Source organism: Delphinapterus leucas, chromosome 8 (genome assembly GCF_059928025.1).
Source record: "Delphinapterus leucas isolate spDelLeu-1000000601 "Yukka" chromosome 8, BTC_Dleu_Yukka2, whole genome shotgun sequence".
Taxonomy (NCBI): domain Eukaryota; kingdom Metazoa; phylum Chordata; class Mammalia; order Artiodactyla; family Monodontidae; genus Delphinapterus; species Delphinapterus leucas.
The window spans coordinates 10,077,351-10,099,066 of NC_143136.1; the positions used below are offsets into that span (position 1 = coordinate 10,077,351).

General features: G+C 41.5%; 1 protein-coding gene across 1 annotated transcript in view; it reads left to right on the forward strand.

Annotated features, from left to right (window-relative positions):
* The window catches only part of DNER (delta/notch like EGF repeat containing), a 321,696-nt gene that overhangs the window by 241,977 nt on the left and 58,003 nt on the right, over nucleotides 1-21,716 (forward strand). The window contains exon 8 of the mRNA XM_022567889.3: nucleotides 9,751-9,975. Within this exon, the coding sequence (XP_022423597.2) occupies nucleotides 9,751-9,975 (225 nt within the window). The remainder of the gene's footprint in view (nucleotides 1-9,750; nucleotides 9,976-21,716) is intronic.

Consider the following 21,716-nt stretch of genomic DNA (forward strand, 5'->3'; position numbering starts at 1 on the left):
AAAAAAAGGCCTCAAGTTGTTCCTTCTTCGTCCTAAATGTGCCCTTCTGGTCTCTTCAGTTAGAGAATAAGTTTTTTGAGAATCAAAGCTCTTCTTTATCTTTGCTTCCCTTTGCAGCTCATCAAGCCCCTTAGATGAACTACATTGTCTACCTTCATCTTGGTTCAGTGATTATTCATTTATACCTCTGTCATTAAAACAACAATTGACCAATCATCTTTTTCATATTTCCTCATTGTAACTCCCCACACCTAAAACATATTTATCAATCCTGTTTTACTCATTACCCTAGTGTGTAATAAATCTGTTAGAGTGTGTCCTCTGTCACTCATCCATTCGTTTGTCCGTCTATTGCATAAATATTTACAGCGTGGCCACTGTGCTGGGTGCTGGGGCTCAAGGTTGAGAGGAGCTAGCATGGCTCCTTCCCCGGGAAGTCCGTGGTCATGTGGGCTGGGAGACAGACGATAGGAAATCCACAACTACGTCACTGCAAATTCAAGGAAGTGCTATGAAGGTAGTGAGCAGGACACTGTGATACACAATAAGAAAGGGATACCTAGAATGGGGTGATCAGAAAAGTCCTGTCTGTCTTAACGTTGAAGCCGAGAACCAAAAGGAGCCAGTTGTGAAGCAGTTAGGAGCAGCAGTGTCCAGGCCATGTTGCAAGGCTCTGCATGGGGAGTAGCTTGTCTTCTGGGGAACTGAATGGAGGCCTCTGGGCTGGCTCCTAGAGAGAGAGGGGCCAGAGTGGTCAGCTGAGTCCTAGCCCGCAGGACTTGATGCTTATGGGAGGGAGGTCAAATTTTATTCTAAGAGCAATTGGAAGCCATGATAATATTTACATTTTAAGTAAATTATGCTCATTGCTATTTGGAGAATTGGTCATAGGGGTAAGATAGAACAGGGAATCTCATCACAGGAAACTATTATAATAGGTGAGGAGAGAAATAATTGTAACTTTGGCAGTGCAGATGAAATGTTCAGGTTCATGGAAGGAATGCTTTATTCCATATTTCCCTTATTAATATTGCAGAAACTTCTGACCTCTCAGTAGCTTTCTACATAGAGTGACTTTATTGTCTTGTAATTTAAAATCTTCTGGAAATGTTTTCTTTTGGTCTTAAATATCTGATTTCCATAATGTGTATGTATATTTCAAGGGTGTTGCTTTTTTTCTGTACATAATAAATGTTGAGCAGGCATATTTATATAAATACTGGTTCAAATACAAAATTTGAAGCAACAGTCAACTAGCTAAATCATAGTTTTTTCATTAGCCTCTCATTGCTTAGATTTCTTTTGCAGTTCTGTTTTATTTTCCAATTTAATCCTTAAATCTTTCATCCTTTTCTAAACTTTCTTCTTGTTGCATTGGGTTGTTTTAAGTCTCTTTTTTTTTTTTTTTTTTTTTTGCGGTACGCGGGCCTCTCACTGTTGTGGCCTCTCCCGTTGCGGAGCACAGGCTCCGGACGTGCAGGCTCAGCGGCCATGGCTCACGGGCCCAGCCGCTCCACGGCATGTGGGATCTTCCCGGACCGGGGCACGAACCCGTGTCCTCTGCATCGGCAGGCAGACTCTCAACCACTGCGCCACCAGGGAAGCCCAAGTCTCTTTGAAGTTACTTCCTTGTGTTTGAAATAGAGGTTTTCTCTGGAGCTACTGTGTTTTCCTTCCAATATTTCCTGATGTCCGTCATGTGAGGTTCGTATGGTTTGAAATAAACTATCCCAAACACGAAGTCTCACCACCTTCAGCATCCTCTCTGCACCTTTAGGTTAACGTCATCAAATAGTTGTTCATTTTCTATTCTTCAAGTAGGATTGTAAATCCAGATATACTAGTCCATTAGCATCCAGTAATTTACTAATCTTTTAGCTCAGAGACGTTACTATTGTTATTTTTATTACTTCTATTACAATATTCCACAAAGCTGTATTTCACGTGTTCTCCTATATAGAGTTCTTCATGTTTTGGAGTTTGAATGTATCCAGGAACATAGCTGATCCCAAGAATGCTAAATTTTGTTTTTCACCCCTCTTGCCTTTGCTACCGTAACTAATTTGGTTTGCATATTCTGCAAGAGGAATTTTCAGAAATATTTACCTTAAGAGATTATTGAAAGACTGACCGAAGTTCTTAAAGAGTTATGCTAATAAAAAGAGAAACTTTACCAAAGGCTATCTAAAATAATTTCTTTTAGACTTGTAACATTATTCAGGAACAGGAAAATGCATAAAAGTTCCTACTATTGGAGATGGAGTTTAAAGCTGTTTATCTGTAATGTGTGTCTGTGTGTATGTGTTGAGAGAGAGAGGATGGAGGGAGAGGCAGAGGAGAAAATAGAGTGAATGAGAATCTTGGTTCATTTTTAGAATGTTTCTTGGAAAGATGAAATATGTTCTGGCTGAATCTCAGCTATAGATGATCCAAGGCCATTTCTACCGTGTGGTGTAAAACATCTTTCTACCAGCACTCTCAGAACTGCCCTGCACCCTGAAAATTCAGTGCACAGCTGCATTTTATACCAGTCTTTGTCGTAGCCTTGGGTCATCAACTTCCATATTTTTATACAGAGAAATCGGAGTCATATACCACTATATCTGAGTTTGGGATCACTTCCAAAGGTACTTATATTTATATATCTAGATATTGAATATACAACGTTTCTTATCTGGGCTGCAGTTTAACTTTTGAAACTACATTCACTCAATATTCAAGCTTTCTGTGATCAGTATCATGTTTACAAGCTAGTTTTAAAAATTTCAAAAAATTACTCATTAATGCCCCTGTAGCATGCACTGTAGCAAGAACCATAAACTAGTCAACATCTGGCCTGGATCAACACATTGGAAGGTCATGCTTGCATTGGTTGGCATCATGGCTCTAAATTTGATATTTGGATGATTTTTTTTATATTTGGATGATTTTAAAGATGACTTTTGATTTTATAAGGAGTTGGTAAGTAAGGTGGTATGCGATATGTTTGCTCCTTAGGATTCAAGTTTTATCCTTGTATTTTAAAAATATCTTCCATGTGATATTGGAAATACTGACAACTAGTCAGGTTCAGGACATTTCAAGTGCATTGCGTTCAAAATTCATCATTGCTAAGTAATTTCCGTTTTCTAAAGCTGCCTTAAATTGAGAATTCAGGACACCAATGGCTCTATTCTGGCCCTAATTTCTTATGCTAGCATAGCACCTTCAACTTTTCAAGTGCTTTTATGCAAACTCTTATGCAAGGAAGCCTAACATGGGGCTCAAGAGCACAGATGTGGTTTCAGATAGATCTTACTTTGAAATTGCTTTTCCCACTTACTGAGTGTCCCTGGGGGACTAGTTCCCTAATATAAAGTCTCTAAGCCTTCTTCTGTAAAAGTGGATAGTAGTAGACCCCAGTTGATTCAGTGGTTGTGATAAATAAAAGATAGATACCAATTGCTTCACGTAGTATCTGGTATATAATAAGAATTCAACATTTACTGTTACTATTAGCACCACAATTCCTCTCTTTCTCTCTGCCAGCACAACTATAACTACTTGATATATACAGCCATTCCGTAATCTCCATTCTTAACAAATGAGGAAGCTAAGAGATACAAGAGCTAGTTACTTGATTGTGCTGATATGGTTTATCAATCAGAATTTGATTTATTGAATTGCAGACAGTAGACACCCCAGTAATCATGATTTGATTACTATAGCCTTATACTAAGTTTTGAAGTCAGCTAGTGTAAATTCTCCAAATCTGTCCTTTTTTTTTTTCTTTCTATATTGTTTGGGGTGTTCTAGGTCCCTTGCATGTTGATATAAATTATAGAGTCACCTTGTTAATTTGTACAAAAAGAAGCCAGCTGAGATTTTGATCGGTATTGCAGTGAATCAATTTGCATCTTAATAATATTGAGCCTTCTAATTCATGAATACGGTATAGCTCTTCATTTATTGGGTGTTTTTCATTTCTCTAAGCAGTGTTTTGTAGTTTTCAGTGTAGAGGACTTACATAGCTATTGTTAAATTTATTCCTAAGTATTTTATGCTTTTTAATAATATGGTAAGCGCTGTTTAAATTTTCAAAAATTTATGGTCACTTACTACTAGAGAGTAGAAATATAATTTACTTTTTGTATATTGACTTTGTATCCTGGTATTCTGCTAAGTTTACTACAGCCCAGATATCAAGTATTACAGCTAAGAGTAATGGTCTGGAGCTTGGATTCGGGAGTCAGACTGCCTGGGTTCAAATCCTATTGCTGCCATTTTCTAGCTGTGTAACCTTGGTCAAGTTGCTTGATCTGTCTCTGTGTCTGTTTCTCCATCTGAAAAGGAAATGATAGTACTTAGCTCATAGAACTGATGCCAGGACTAAATGAGTTAATATAGTTGAAACTCTTGGAACAGTGCCTGGTACGTACAGGTGTTAGCCATTAATAAACAGTTTCAACAGACTGTCCTTTTGAGCCTGTACAGAAAGGCTGTCACGGATGCTTCTGCTCGTCCCCTCCTCCCTCAGCTGTTTGCTCTAGGACCCCACCTCCACGCGTCAGCCTCACCGGATGGCCCAATAACTGTGTGTGTGTTTAGAGAAAAGTATGTGAGCACCTCTGATTCCAGGACACTCGCTCTTAGATGTACTCAGGACTCCACCATGAAGGATTCATGCAAATGTGAAATTTGATTGTGTTCCAGAGATTGGCTGACAGGCCAGCTTCTTTCCAGTTTCCCTAACCACAAACTCTGGACACAGGCAACTTGGAATTTCCCCAGAAGCACTGCTCAAAGGAAGGAGAATCCAACATTTATTGAGTTCCACATACAGTTTTATTTGGTCCTACACATCAGGGGTCATCCCCATATTTTAGGTAAGGAAATTAAAGCACAAAATGATTAAGTACCTTGCTCAAGGTCATACAATAGTAAGAAGATTCAAGCTTTGGTTTCCTGGCCCTGAATTCTTTGGGTTATGAAAGTTTGTTCTTTTCTCTCTTAGGAAGGTCATTTAAGAGGTGGCTGAAGAAGATGTGAGTCACTTAGAAAACAATGTTATATGAGTAAGAGGATAACAATTGCTTAGGTGATAGAAGGAAATAGAGAATTTGCTGATCAAAGCAACAGTGTCTTGGTCAGCTCAAACTTCCATAAAAAAATACTACTGACTGGGTGGCTTGAACAACAGACATTTATTTGTCACAGTTATGGAGGCTGGGAAGTCTGAGATAAGGATGCCAGCATGGTCAGGTTCTAGTGAGGGCTCTCTTCCTCACTTGCAGTTGGCTGTCTTCTTGCTGTGTCCTTAGTGGCAGAAAGAGGAAGCTCTGGTGTGTCTTCTTCTTACAAGGTCACTAATTCCATCATGGGGGTTCCACCCTCATCTAATCCTAATTACCCCCCAAAGACCCCACCTCCTAATGCCATCACATTTTGGGGTAGGACTTCAACATATTAATTTTGAGGGGACACAAACATTTAGTCCATAACAAATAGTATTTTGAAAATTGGCTCAGCATTTAATCTGTGAATCCCCTTTCTAATGTTCATTAATAATCTTGTGAGCTAGGAAAATTATCCCATAATCACCCTATATCACATGCACCTCCATAAAGTGTATTGAGATACACCTTGAATTCATTTTTGCTTTGTCATCATCCTTTGTAACAGAATGGCATTTTATATTACATTATATATTTTTAGACTGGATAATATGTCAAAGGTGTCTTCTCTCTTCAGTATATACTGAGGTATATTAGGCTTCTCTGAAAATATAAATATTATTTGCATCTCATCTTGTTTTTCTATTTTCTTGAAATGGTAAGAAAAGGGAAATTTTTTTTTTTTATTTATTTATTTTTTTTTTGGGAAATTTTAATAGTAATAAAATGCAGGATTCCTGATTCAACAGCAGTGAACCTTTTAGATATTCAACAAGGATTTATTGATTCCTTCTTTAGTTAAAGTTTCTTCTAGTACATAATCAATTCCTCTTTCAAGTCTTTTACATAAAGCAGAGCAAAACAAAAGTTTCCTTCTGGCCCACATTACTATTTAGATGTAGTGCTGTGTCTCCTATTACATTGTATCAGTTAGCTTTTGCTGCATAACAAACCACCTCAAAACTTCGTGGTAAAAACAACAATCATTTATTTAGCTCATGACTGTTGTGGATTGGCAATTTGGGCTGTATTTCAGCCGGTCACAGGCCAGATTGCTTGGTGGCTATCTGGTCTTGGGTGGCCTCACTGGACTGGCTTGCTTTGATTCATGAGGTCTCTTGTCTTCTAGCGGGCTAGCTTGGGCCAGCTCACCTGGCTTCTAGGCAGAGTTCGGTGACATTTTTGACAACTCCCTTTTTGATGTTCTCTTTTCCATTGTTTTCAGTGACACCTTCCTCTCCTGGTTTTCCTCTTATCTTTCTTAAAACTTAACCATCCTTACAGTTGGCCCGCTTCCTTCATCAACATGGTCTGCTGGACTCCTGCTGGCAGTTGAGTTTTTGACTCCTGTTACATGGTGTCCCTAGGCCCTGCCCGCTCTTCAGTTCTTCTACCATCCAATTGGTCCCTGAGCTAACAATGTTATGTTACTTGTAAAATAATTGTCCAATCTGCCTCACATTCTTTATCCCTATTGCTACAAATTGGTCCTTATGACCTCTCACTTCAGTTACTCTAGTAAACACCTGGTTTCCTCTTTCCAGTCTCAGACTCCACTAATACACTCTTCACGTTGCTTGCAATTAAGCATATCAAAACCACGCAAATAGTTGACGTCCAGTGACCTTAGAATGAAGTGCAATCTCCTTAGTGTGGCATGTAAGATGTTCATGATGTGGCCTCTGACCAGTGCCCTCATTCATGCTTGCTTTCCATCTCCTCTTGGCCTCATTGAAATATTGGCTCTCCCCAGAGTCATGATCCTTCACATCTCCTCACCTTTTTATCCACCATTCTTTCAACTTGGAGTATTCTATGTGGATCATATTAATATTTGTAACCGAGTATATCAACGTGAATGTAGAGTGATTACTTTCCTAAAATTCATTTTTCCTTTATTTTGACTTGATTGGTAAGTCTCTTATTTTTTCTTTCACCAATATCCAAGCAGAATAGAAACACAGGGGCTTCCCTGGTGGAGCAGTGGTTAAGAATCTGCCTGCTAATGCAGGGGACATGGGTACGGGCCCTGGTCCGGGAAGATCCCATATGCCGCGGAGCAACTAAGCCCGTGAGCCACAACTACTGAGCCTGCGCATCTGGAGCCTGTGCTCTGCAACAATAGAGGCCACGACAGTGAGAGGCCTGCGCACTGCGATGAAGAGTGGCCCGCACTTGCCGCAACGAGAGAAAGCCCTCGCACAGAAACGAAGACCCAACACAGCCCAAAATAAATAAATAAAAAAATAAAAAATAAAAAAAGAATAGAAACACAAGTCCTTGTTATGTTTACACATCATAACATTTTCTTAATTGGGCGTTATTGACTTCTCTTCTGTGCAGTATAGTGGAGAATTAAGAGCTTGGGCCTTGTATCCTAGCTCTGCCACCCACTAGCTAAGTAGACTTGAACAGGATACCTCACATTTCTCTGTCATCATCCTCTCATCTGTAAAATGGGGCTACTAATAGTTCTTGTATCATGCAGTTACCCCGGGGCTAAATGAAATAATGCACGTGAAGGCTTAGAACTGTCTGGTGCATCTCAGCCCCTAGTGGATGTCAGCTGTTGCTTTTATTATTACCATTTTTCTTTCATTCATTCATTCATTCATTCAGCATTAGACCGGGGAACTGTTCTAGGAATTTTGATATATGTCATTTTAGAACCCATAACAACTTTATGAAGAAAATAATTTCAGCCCTGTTTTTGGGGTGAGGTAGTAGAAGATGAGAGAGGTCAGGACTTGCCTTGGTTGTTCAGTTTGTCATAGGGTGAAATGTGTTTAAGTATGTTCTTTTCATTCAGAGTGAAATGGAATACATCTCGTGAAGGATGGAGTTACATACCACTCTTGGCTACAAAGGGACTCTTTGGAGAATTCAAGTGTTATTAAAACTGATTGTGTGGTACATTTTTAGTATGATATTTAAAATGTCAAAGCTACAGAGAAGTTTATAAGATGTTGAATAACATTGGATTTTTAAAAAAATTTTCTATTTCTGTACAGAAAAATATCAAGTTGATTTTGACAATTTATGAGTGATGCTTTAGATAAAGTCTGGGAACTATTTTTGTTTGTTTTATATATTCACTGTGTCCTGAACAACAAAAATTAACAATATTGCTGAGTTCTGTGTGAAGACGGTTAACATAAACTTAAATCTAGATAAGAAAAGCGAAGGAGAATATTGGAATAAGAACTGTATATGAGAAAAATTATTTAAATTTGTTTCTAAAACTTGAATAGTCTTCATTTAATTTTCAAACTGCTCTTAAAATATTAAAAGAATAGGTTTTACCAAAGTATTGTTAAACACTTACTTGGACACACAGACCTATAGATTCACATATATATGTCTGTACAATTAAAACAAATTTTTAATTGAAATATAGTTGATTTACAATGTTGTGTTAGTTTCTGGCGTACAGCAAAATGATTTAGTTATATATATATTTCAGATTCTTTTCTATCATAGTTCATTACAAGATATGTAATATGGTTCCCTGTGCTATACAGTAAGAGTATGTATGATTTTTTAAATTGAGGAATACTGAAACGCATACACAAAACAAAATAAAAATCAGCTGTACAAGAAGTACGTTTAAAATTTTTAAAAATTAAACCCTTATTGAGGTACCATTTACATAGCATAAATTTCATGCATTTTAAGAGTACAATTCGGTGCTTTTTAGTAAATATACAGCATTGTGCAGCCATCACCACAATTCACAATCCAGTATTAGGACATTACGTCAACCCTAGCAGACCCTTCATGCCCATTTTTGGTCAATTTCTCTTTCCACGGCAGCCCCAGGCATCTACTTATCTATTCTCTATATCTATAGATTTACTTTTTCTGGACATTCCTTATAAATGGAATTATACAATATATGATCTTTTGTATTTGGCTTCTTTCACTTAGCATATGTTTTTTAGGTTCATCCATGTTGGAGCACATGTCAGAACTTAATTCCTTTTTGTTGCCAAATAGTATTGCACTGCATGACTACACCACAGTTCGTTTTTCATTACAATAACCACATTTTTGAAAAGCATGTATTAAAGAAACTGCTAACAGTAGGTACTTCTAGAGAAGGGAGTGAGGGACAAAGGGAGAAAGATTTTGTCATTGTTCACTATTTTATATGGGTTTTCGTTTTTAAATTCAGGATTATATCTTTATCTATTAAAACAAAATAAGGAATAAATTCCCCCAGCAATGTGTATTAAATAAGAGGTGAAATCCCTCCACTGACCCCAATCCCACCTTCCTGAATCACCATTAATTTATTTTTGGCATCTTTCTAGTCTATACATACACACATGCACATGTATACATATAAATATATGTATATCCCTGTACATCTGTACATCTAAGCAATCATATGTGTTGTATTTCAACCAAAATGGAAGCACAGGGCTTCATAATTTAACCCCCGGTTACCAAAGCTAAGTAAACCCACCTTGTTGGGTTGTGCATTAATCCATTCACAGTGGAGAAGAGTTAAGAACAGCAGCCCCAGTTTCTTGGTTATTAAGTGTAATGCGGTTTAATTTTTTTTACCCCTCCCCGCTTCTGCATCTTCCCACAGGCTACCTGGGCTCTGCCTGCGAGGAGAAGGTGGACCCCTGCGCCTCGGGGCCCTGCCAGAACAACGGGACCTGCTACGCCGAAGGGCTGCACTTCGGCTGCAGCTGCAGTGCGGGCTTCACGGGCCCAGCCTGCGCGCAGCTCGTGGACTTCTGTGCACTCAGCCCCTGCGCCCATGGCACATGCCGCAGCGTGGGCACCAGCTATAAATGCCTCTGTGACCCAGGTGGGTATGATGCATGGACCGGAAGTCCTTTCTTTCCCCAATCTCAAAGCCTTTTAACTTTTGCATCTGAGCACAGGTTGGCCCGCTGTATGGGTTTACCTGTCTAAGTGAACCCCACTCATGTATGACACCCTTTCTTTTTAGACTTCCCCTAGGCAGGCTTTGAAAAGCACCCTTTCCCCTTTTCATGAGCATTTCACAGCCATTGTAGAAAAAGAAGAAAATACAAGTAAGCAAAACGAAGAAAATTAAAAACAGGCTTAATCTTATAACAGCTTAATTATTTTGGACAATTGACTACAGGTCACTCCAGAGCTTTTACTGTATTACGTATCTTTTATTACTGGGCTCTGAGGCTAACGGAACGTTTTTCATTTTAATGGGCATGCAAAGCAGAATGCAGTCCATTCAGAATTTTATCACCTTTTAAAATTCTTACTCGGGGCACAGTCCGTGTTAGAGGACCTGTGACTTCCTGTGTAAATGTTCAAAAATTCCATCATTTACTTTCCAAATGTTCTTCTGTATTGGTATCGCTGATTGTTTATTGTGAAAGTTTTGACGCTCAGAAGTCAGAGTGGTTCCTGGTTAAAGTTTGTGTCCGCACAGCCTCCTGGTGCGGCCTAAAAAAACGCACACGGGGCAGCTCCTCCTTTCCTCTGGTTTCTATCCTGCCGGCGTCTGCATCCTTGCGGGAGCTGGGTCTTCAGAACGTTTCTCAGCACAATGATCCCCCCTGCCCCCGTCTCTGGCGCATCAGTATGGCTGGCCAGCCCCCTGGTTTGCTTAACTCCTGGTTCTGCCCAGGCAGTGCCCTCCACCCGGGGTGCCAGCTGCCCTGTCACCCCATCTCACCTGCAAACTTCCCCTTCTGGGGCTGAATCAGCTTTCCTTCCCCCGAGTTCCCACAATCAGCAACAATATCCCTTTCCTGGTCTTTAAAACATTATATTAATTATCCTTGTGTGTGTCTCTCTCCCCATTGAGGGGTAGGAGGAAGTGTGTCCTGTTAGTAACTTCTGTATAACAGTAAGCTACTATTTAGGGAGCTTCATCTTTCTAGGTTCTGAGCTGAGTGCTTCACATCTCTGGTCCTTTTAGTGCCCTTCTGCCAGGTGGATATTGTTGAGCCGCATCTCCCCAAGGTATGAAATGCCTCATTCCTGCTTCAGCCACGTGTTGGCGGCCACACACCCACTCAGGCTGAGTCCAGATGCCAACCCAGGTGCCCTGGTTCCACTGTCCTGTGCCTCGTCTGGAACTCTCAAGGGGCACATCTCATACTCATGAGGCACCTAAAGGGGTGAGTGGGAAAAGCAGCTAAGCATTTGAAGGGTATTGAAAAACCTCTTTCATGGAGACGTTTTAATTCTCTGGCTTTGTAAACAATCATGGGATTGATATTTTGCCAAGTGCCCCTTTCCTTTCTGTTCTAAAATACAGAGGGGATGGGGCTGTTGAATCTGCCTGGTAAGTGCATTAGCAGGATTCTCCAGAGAAAAGGAAGAGAGAGAGGGAGGGAGAGACGGAGGGGGAGGGAGAGAACTTGCTCGATTTTAAGGAATTGACTCAGGCAGTTGTGAGGACTGGCAAGTTCAAAATGTAGTGCAAGTTGGCAGGCTGGCAACTCAGGCAAGGAGTCTACATTACAGTTTTGAGCCCAAATTTCTCCTTCCTCGGGAAACCTTAGTCTTTGGTCTTAAGACCTTCAACCGATTGGATGAGGCCCACCCACATTCCGGAGGGCAATGGATTTAATCAAAGCCTACTGATGTAACTGCTAATCTCACCTAAAAACTACCTTCACTACAACATCTAGACTGGTGTTTGACCAAATATTCAGGTCCTGTGGCTTAGCCAAGTTGACGCGTGAAATTAACTATCCCAGTAACATTTGGGGGTTTTGCATAAACCTCGTGGGGAAGGAGTTTCTTCAACCCTACACATGACACGAGGACACTTTTCTGCATGGACACGCGTCCTCCCCTGTCAGGCAGTGTGAAGATGGGAGCCGCTGCCCCCTTGGGGGCCAGTGTTCTTCCATGTGCCTCGCAGGCACGTGCCGTGGCCTCAGGGAGCTGAGGGGGAGCCCGGGCAGTGTGGTGCCCTTGCCTGTTGGGAAAGTGGGGCCCCAAGACCACTTTGTGTTTGCAGATGAAATAAGCTGCCCTTGTCCCGGGAGAACAGTCTTCCTCACGTCATGACTCGTGAGCACGCCGCTCCCAACGCCCTGCTCTGGATGTCATAACACACAGGGCAATAATAATGCCCTTGGCCGCCATCTGCAGCAGAGCCTCAGAGCATCCTCCACACATGTCTCCTGGGACTCCTGGTTCCCTCAGGGAGCCCAAAGGGAAGAATCACATGTCACAGGACCGGGAGGCGGCTTTGTTCCTCTTCCCCTTCCCCTCTGACTTCCGTTCTTAAACATATTAAACTTGCCCTTATATTTAGTTGGTGTATTTTTAAAACTTGAAATGGGATGTGGTTATTTAAAGATACATGTGGCTTTTTAGTAATACCAAGTAGAGTCTGTCAACATCTGTGCAGATGCCTACATGGTCCTAAGTAGAAAATATGCTGCCTAGTGTCTCTCTGTCCACCCAGGGAGCAGTAGCTGAGGGTGGGAGAAAGGACCCATGAGATCCCCACTCGTTGACTGTCACTGTAGGAATTTACAGGGCATTTCTGGGCCTCAGTGTTTACTTTCACTAATAATGTCTTAGATGCTCGTGAGTTCAGCTGCAGTTGGGGTCACAGACTAGACCTGGGACAAGGTACTGACCACGTCCTCTTGCTGACCATGATCTTCTGTCGTGTGTAAGAGCGTTAGATGAGAGACACGCAGTACATTTCCTCTCATGGAGTAGTAAGCGTGAGTGTTTCTTTCTATCCATGGAGATTCCAACACTTTTCCTTAAGCCAAAAGGGTGACGTGTCTCCTGTTGAAGTTCCTCTTTCCCCTCTGCTGTTCCCTGCTCAACCTTCATTCGTGTCCATTTGGAGCATTTAGATTGATAAAGCCAATGCCCAGCCTCTAAGGAGCCTTGAAAAGCCTGAAGAAATGTGTGTTCCATTCCTGGATGCCTGCATTTAGTAGGCAGTCCCCCGGGGTAGAGCCCTGAAGCTCTGTCAAAGCTCTCTCATCGAACTTGGGAGATAAAATTGCTTTTAGAGAGGTTGCTTCCTCAGATCATTAGGTGACATTGTGTGAAACAAAAAAGGCATCTTAACATCTGGCAAGAATTTACATTGTAAGAGGTGAAAATGACAGTTCTCTGAATGCGAAATTTCTAGCCTTAATCTTTCGGAGCTTGTAATTGCTTTACCACTAGTTTGCATAATAGAAGAATCTCATGAGTGTAGGTGAAATTGGGTGTCTTGCTCCAGAGTGGCAAGCCTGATCCTCTTTGTCGAGAGCAAGCAGGGCCCCGTTGCATAAAGCGGCAGCAGACTGAAATCATGTCAGGTTGATAATTAGCTCCCATCTGACAAAATGCCATTTGATGACAGCAAATCAGATTTGCCAGGTGCTTTATTTTCAAACCTCATGTTTAGCTTATCACGCTAGGGAGTTCTGATGGGATTTTAGTATTAGATAATAAAATGTCAGCAGTGAGTAAGCACTGAAATGTTATCTTTCAGTGACAGTGTTAAGTGATAGGCCACATGTACTCTAAAAAAATTACAAATTAAAATCTCCTAAGGACTGGAGAAAGAGAGAACTTGGAGTCCAACAAACACTGTGGGAAGCAGGGCCACAGGGCCTGGAGTCGCCTGGGACCTGCTGTTGCCCCTGAAAGTAGAAGATGATGTCTCATATGTTCTCAAAGAAGTGGTGGCATCTGGAGATGCCATTTGGGTGCTGACCAGTCCTGGAAGGAATCTCTGGTAAGAAGGGAAGTGGTTCGCCTGAGTTCACTGGTCTTGGCCCCTGCCTGATACACTTGAGTTATTACTCCAACCTTGTTTGTCGAATTGAATGAACCTTGCCATTACAGAGTGTGCCTTAAGTTACTATTTAAGGAGTTTATAGTATAAGGCATTAGAGGATTAAAAGAAAGGATGTTTGGACTTTTTCCAAATGAATTTTTTTTAAAGGAAATTATATTTATAAGAATCTCAGGTACTGTTTTTTCTATTTTTGACATCCTTCCCTATGGCTGCATTTCTGGTCGGGATGGCCTAAAAGACACAGTTGGCATTGCTTCCTTCTGTTAGACTCAGACTTAGCAACATCAGCACTCTGATAGTGTCTGCTGGAGACAGGATCTAAGATCAGACTTAATGGTCAGGATTTAAATAGCAAGTTAACAGCAGTAAAGAAAAATGTACACCTACGATGGTATGAAAACATTTAGCTTGATAATGAAAACCTAATTGCATTTAGCTTCCTGGATAAGTACAGTGGATAAGTTGCGTGTTTTATTAACTAGGAAACCTTACCAGGTTTACTAAGATGAAGTCACTTCTTGTGTTGAACATGCTCTAGGAGGGTCCCGATCTGTACCTCATATTATTCTTGAGTATCATTGCTTTTATAGAATATATTGCCTCCTTTCTCCACATCCTAACCCTATCATCATGCCCTTCCTCTGTTATATTTTGAAATACGATAACTGCCCTCCCCATTGGGAACCCAGATAGAATCCGGTCTACCTCGCTGCGGCAGTAGCAGCTCTTCATAATCTGTACTTCACCTAAGAAAACGTTTAAATCTCTTGACATCATGATGACACTAAAAATTGAGAAAGAGAAGAGCAGCCCCTGACATCTGGGGGCTTGTTGGTCACTTACAAGCAGGCCTTGGAGTTGTTAAGAGCTGGTGACCACAGCTGGGCCGTGGTGTTTCCTGTTGCACATAAAGACGTAAACACCCACACTGAACACCGACCTCAGACACGGTCACTCATAGGCCGTGATAAAGTCAGACAAACAAGATCGTGTCATAATTTTGTCTAAGTACAGATAGAAACAAGGTCACCATGCAACCCACAAAATACCAAACATCCCCTTTGGCTGCAAATCAAATGAGGGCCAGCTGCTTGTTCGCCAGTTACAGCTTTAGCCTTGCTCTAGCCTACTTCCACCCATAGACAAGACTCATTGCAGTACTCAAGCGTAGAATTGCTCCTGCTTCCTGACAGCATGCAGAGTGACTCCTTCCCAAATCACCCAACCAGAGTTCAAATCCTATAATAAGCCCCGTCTAACACCCTCTGACCGAGACACCCCGAGATTCCCCTTGCTGCAATGAGTAAGAAACCCAACTGCATCAACTACAGTTTTGTCCCTGGTGGCCTTTGGTTTGAGAGCATTGGCAGGACTTAACTGATTAAAATGCTCAAAATACTGAGTGTTCAAAATACTGATTGAATTTTCATATTAACAGTAGTTCAGTCAGAATTTCCAGTGAATTGGAAACTGAAATGTTGTTTGGGTTTATACATGGGGGAAGGTTGCTATGGAACAAAAGTCCTAGGTGGGGTGGGGGGAAGTTCAGAGAACAGGAGATCCAGTTGGCTGCAGGATAAGATCCACTGGATGCAGTGATGGGCAGTAAGCCTGAAGATGCTGACTGGGGCAGATTGGGGTGAATCTAGGTGCTAAGGAGTTCAGAAAATGACGACTTGGAAACATTTTGTATCAGCAGTGTATGTGAATGGATCTGTGGTTTTGAAAGATTATTTTGATGGAATTGGGTGATTTCAAGAAAGATTGGGTGACTTTCAGAAAGATTATTTTGATAGAATTCGATATTACAGTCAAGAAAAGATGATGAGACAGATCAGTCAAAGCTCAGGCAAGTGGAAGTGAGGTCTTGAACTTAACGGTGGTGGGAACTGGAAGGAGGGACCTGAAATCTGTCGGAGGAGTGGAATCATCTGAGTTTGGTTGTCATGTGACTGTAGGGACCAGAGGTGAGCGTAGAGTCAAAGATATTGCTGAGGCTTTAACTTGGGTAACTCAGAGAAACAGGGAAATGTGCAGAAGGCCTTTGGGAATGGCAGGCCAACCAAGTGGATGTGCCAGTAAATAGTTGTTATTTGCGACCGGCATTGGGTCCTGAGCATGACACCAGGGAGGTAAGGATGGAGTTCCTGGTGTGTGGGTGCTAGAGAAAGTCAAGGGAACTATTAAGATAGATGGGGCGAGGGTATAAACCGAAAGGGGAAGGATTGGTGAGAGTGTTCGGGAATTCTCGCACTGAGGCGGGGGCTAGAGGCAGCAGCAGAAGAGGTTGGAGGAGGTCGCTGGGACTGGGAGGGTCTCTGGGGAAGGCCGAGCCATGGAAGTTCCTGGGAGGGCAGGATGTGGGGGTGGGGGGGATATTGCCCAGGAGCGAGGAGCTGAGTCAGGCTTGCCCCGATGGCCAGACACTAAGGGACCTGTCCTGCTGGTGTTCACAATTAACCCCCGTGGCCATTCTTCATCACCATTTTGTTTTGATTCTAATTTCGGGGCGTGTTCAGGGAGACTTTGTGATATTTGCCTTCTAATTTAGGCTAGTGGCCTGAGGGATTAATACGAGGGCGGGAAGGACAGTGGTAATGAGTGAAGGGCACTTGCTGGTGCTGCATAAGGAATTTTGATGAGATTCTTGACATTAAAAATCGATCCACAGTCTATTTAACCTCGCTGTAAATGCCTAATCCATATGGATGAAAGTGTTAATGAACTGGCCTTTAATTAGGAGGGATTTCTGCCCCCACAGCAGCACTTCAAATTCAAATCATTCAGAATGCATTCTTGGCTGAAGTCTTGTTGAAAAGGTATGAGATTTACCTCCCGGCGGTAGGAATTGGCAGGGTCAGCGAGGACGGCGGAAATCACTTTACATCTTCTTGCCTGGAATGGAAGTCAGAAGTGGCAGCTGGTAACAGCTTACGTCACTAACCAGTGCATTTCTGAGGATGGCTCTGTTTGAAGCACTGCCAACACATAATTTCAGGAAATTCTTATCAAGCCCATGGCCATGGAAGTCAGATGGGAACTTGTTCAAAACTGTTTTGTAACTGAGCCACTGACTCTTGCGTTGCGGTTGGAAGTTATTATGATCCGATTGCTAACATTTTCTGGCTTGCTGAGAATGTCTGGGAATTTGGAAATTGAGAATTGAAATTTGGCATGCCTCGCCTCTCATACCAGGTGTGAGGGAAAGGGCTTTGGGCTTAGAATTGTGTAGGACCGAATTTCAGGGCTCCTAGAGGACACCTCAAAGCCATGCTTGAGGAGTGGCCTTGATTGTGGTCCGAGTGACTTTTGAGCAATAGTTTCTGACTTCCCAGCACAGGGCAGCACGACTTTGACTTCGAAAGAAATCGAACTGCTCGTAGGTAGGTGAGCCACTTCTGGTCTTGTTTCACTGCAGATTCAGCGGCTTCACAGTTGATGCTGAGGGCTACCTGTAACTGAGACTTATGATTTCACTTGAGCTGATGTCTGCTGGGTGCACCTAATTAAAGAAACTGCTCTTCCACAGAGCTTTTATATGTTTGAAAATATCAAATTTCCCAATAGAAAAAAAATCACAAAATTTACATTTGCTTCAAAGAGGAACAGAGGTGCAGATAATCTCAAATAATTTTTAAAAGTAACACTGTCTTGGGACTGTTTTGCCTCTTGACTTTATTCTTTTTATAGTAATGGTCTCAAATATTTATGTATTTCTGAAGGGGAGGCAGTCTAGAAACATGCCAGGGTTCAGAACACACAGTCTGGGTTCCAAAGGATATGCAGGTGGTAGATAAAGAGTTTTAAAAAATAAAATTGAATTTGCTAGCTATAAAAAAAATCATCAAATAGGCAAGTGTAATAATCTTTCCTCTTCATATTTGACTTTTGTTTTTTAGTTCTCTGCCTGAGATAGCTCTGATGTCCAGAACTTTGACTTTCCACTGCTTTATGACCTCCTAAATGAATAAATGCCTTATTATTATTAGGCATCCTTAATATTCATTCAGTAGAGGCAATAGGAATAGAATTGAGGATTTACTAAAATTATTGAGTTCTGACTCCAACTTATTTACATTTTGAAATTTTCTTTGTAATCTGGTTGCCTCGAGGTACAGTTCTGGTGGTTAATTTTCTCCAGGAAATTCTTTAGTTAAAGTCCTAACTCTGAGAGTCAGCTTGGGCCCTTATGAGTTTACAGCCCTTGGGGATGGTGGCCAAGTGGGAGGTGTGTGCTTCTAAAAATACTCTTGAATGACTATGACACATTTCCATATTGTTTAACAATCTTTAAGATTCAGCATGTTTACTTGAGAATAGCAATGACTAATAATAGAGAGTTAGAAGATTGCACTGTTGCATTGTCTCTTTGAATGTCCCCAGTGATATGAGTGTGAAAGTAAACATACATGGGGAAAAATATCTACGGTCTGCATTGCAGAGTCCATGCACCAGAATTTTCTGGAAAAATGCCAATCACAAGTTTTGTTTTCCATCACACAAACACCTTGGTACCAAACTGTGTCTCCATGAGACTGCATGTTATCACTAGAAACAGCACAACTTTGTCAGATCATGTTTCCCAATTTTTGGTTCATAAAAATCTTTGTAGATTGCCATTTTCTTAAAAAAAATTGTTTTCAGCTTGACTGAAAGTTAATTGACATATAACTTGTTTAAGTTTAAGGTGTACAGAGTGTTGATTTGATACATGTGTATATTGCAGAATGATCACCTCCAGAGTGTTAGTTAACACCTTCCTAATTACTGTTTCTTTTTTGTGGTGAGAACATTTAAGGTCTACATGCTTAGCAACTTTGAGGTATATAATACAGTGTATAATTAACTATAATCGCCATGCTGTACATTAGGTCCTCAGAATGTATTCATCTTATAACAGGAAGTTTGTACCTTTGACCAACATCTCCCCGTTTTCCCCACCCCCAGCCCCTGTTTCTCTGAGTTCCGTCTGCCGTTTTCTGATAGTGTTCTTTTCAGCTAAAATGTTCCCATGGGTCAAGGAAGCTGCATAAGAGGATGTGGGGAAAAATTGTGCTCACTGATCTGAATTTAGACTTCTCTCTCCTCCTCTGAACAGGTATATGTGACTCCGAGTCACACAGCGAGAAATTATAAATGCTTGCCACCTCTATACCCTTATTACCTACCCTCATTTTAGCCTTCCTTTTCAAATTTGGCATCTGCTGTTGGTTTGGGATTTCTCTGCATCGCTTTCTTCCCTGAAGCAAATCCCAAGAGGAGTGTAATTTTGTTTAGTCTCCGTGTCTGTGGCTGGCAGGTTATTTGACTGCACGCTTCACTCTTGGTTTATTTCTATGCCTGTGACTGGTGCACGTTCTGACTGTGTGTTCTATGGTTGGTTTACTGATATGCTGAGGGGAGGCCATGGCTGTTACCAAGCATTACCATATGCCATATCTAGCCCTTGCCATACGTAACTCCTACCATTTCCTTGCATTTTTGAGGATCAGAAGTTGGTGGGAGATGTTGTGTGCATTGCTATTCTATAACTCAGGTATTCTCAAACTTGAGTGTGCTGATCAGAATCAGGTAGAGGGCTCATTGAATCTCAGAGCTCTGGACTCCACCTGCAGAGTTTCTGATTCAATAGGCCTTGGGTGTGGCCTGTGAACTTGCATTTCTAACAGGTTCCCGGGTGATGCAGGTGCTGCTGGTCTGGGGACCACACTGTGTGGACCACCCGTCTAGTGTGATGAACACAGACACACGCCCTCGTGAGGGCAAACGGCACAAAAGAATATGTTGTGATCACTGGGTGAGTGGCAAATTAAAATCAAATTTAACCATAGTCTGTGAAATAAATTAAAAGGAATAAAACATTTTAAAAACTTCCCTGTACTTTAACCTTTTAAAATTCCTCTTTGTTAACATACATACTTGTGTGAAAATAGTCATCTAGGTTTTATTTTCTTTCCAACGTGCCTATTAGAACCCTACTCTTTGATTTTGCCCTGTCACCCATCCGTTGTCTGTGCTGGGCCTCGTGCCCATCTTGGTGTGTTTGTTTCATACTAAAAACCTCTAGAATGTGAGGGCTTTTACGGTACGCGGGCCTCTCACTGCTGTGGCCTCTCCAGTTGCGGAGCATAGGCTCCGGACGCGCAGGTTCAGCGGCCATGGCTCACGGGCCCAGCCGCTCCGCGGCAAGTGGGATCTTCCCGGACCGGGGCACGAACCCGCGTCCCCTGCATCGGCAGGCGGACTCTCAACCACTACGCCACCAGGGAAGCCCTAGAATGTGAGGGCTCTATGCCTACTTTTTCTTTTCCAGATCTCCTCATCCTCTACCTCATCTCAACTACAAGCCAAGTCATTTTTACATGTGTTCATAAACATCCTAGATAATCAATGAGGTTATAAGATTATGCCATTAAAATAATTTACTTACTGTTTATAGGACTTCCCTTGTGGCGCAGTGGTTGAGAATCCGCCTGCTGATGCAGGGGACACGGGTTCGTGCCCCTGTCCGGGAAGATCCCACATGCCGCGGAGCGGCTGGGCCCGTGAGCCATGGCCGCTGAGCCTGCGCGTCCGGAGCCTGTGCTCCGCAACGGGAGAGGCCACAACAGTGAGAGGCCCGTGTACCGCAAAAAAAAAAAAAAAAAAAAAAGTTACTTAGTGTTTATAACTAAACACACATACCGCAATAATCTTTAAAATCAAGTTGAAAATACTATCTTGTCGTTACACTTAATCTTGAATCCTAGTGCTTTAGCCATGGTGTTATAAGCATTTACATTTTTAAAAATAATTTTTATAGCAAGTCAGTGAGAAAAATAGGCTACTTTATCACGGATAATTTTAACCATAGCTGCTTTATGTTTATAGGGCACATGGGTGAATTTGTAAACTATAAAGAAATAGATGAATGTTAAACTTTCTTGTTAAAGGAAACAATATTTCTTCTTTAAGTGTTTGCATCCTCTCGTGCCATATATTTCCCTTTTGTAAAACACATTTCCCTTTTCGTTAACCTCCCGAGTAACATTTTTTTCCCTTTAACTGATATAGATCATAGGTAGAATCCACCCTCTAGTGGCCAAAAGCATCATGAATGGCCAAAAACGACATTCATAAGACAAGGCTAAAAAATTATGAAGAGACTGAATTTTTCGTGTGACTAGTTTGTGACCTAGTTCTAAAGGCAGATCTAAGAGGAAACTTCTAGAAATGTTTAGATCTACACAGTTGCAATCATTCCCAAGATGATGGACAATTTTAAGGTTAAAACGCCTTTAGATATGCAAGAGCGTCTGTTTAAGTGGGTTCACTGCTGAGCTCTCTGGACTTCTGAGGCCCTTCATGAGCATAGTCCCAATTCAGCTGTGTCATCTACAATACATTCTTTCATTTGTTCAGGAGAGTGTTAACTATTTGTAAGGACTAACTCAGAGTAGCGGTTGTTTGCTTTTCTACCATACATTTAGTGTATTTATATAGTCATCATTTATATATTGTTATGATGGCTAGCCCTCGTGTCTCAAAAAGTGTCCTCTTCTAAGGAGACTGGATTTTTCCCTCTATACACTATGGGAATGCCCTCATCTCCTTCCCCTCCACTTAAAAAAAAAAAAAACCCTTAATAAAGTCAGACTTTTCCTAATCTGACCAGTTCTCCTATTGTCCCATCAAGTGTTAGACACAGAGTACAGTTATCATTTCCCTTGGTCATCAGCAACCTGGTTTGGAGTTGTGATACTACACATAAAATACCCATAAAGTATCTATATTATCCCTTTGTGTTA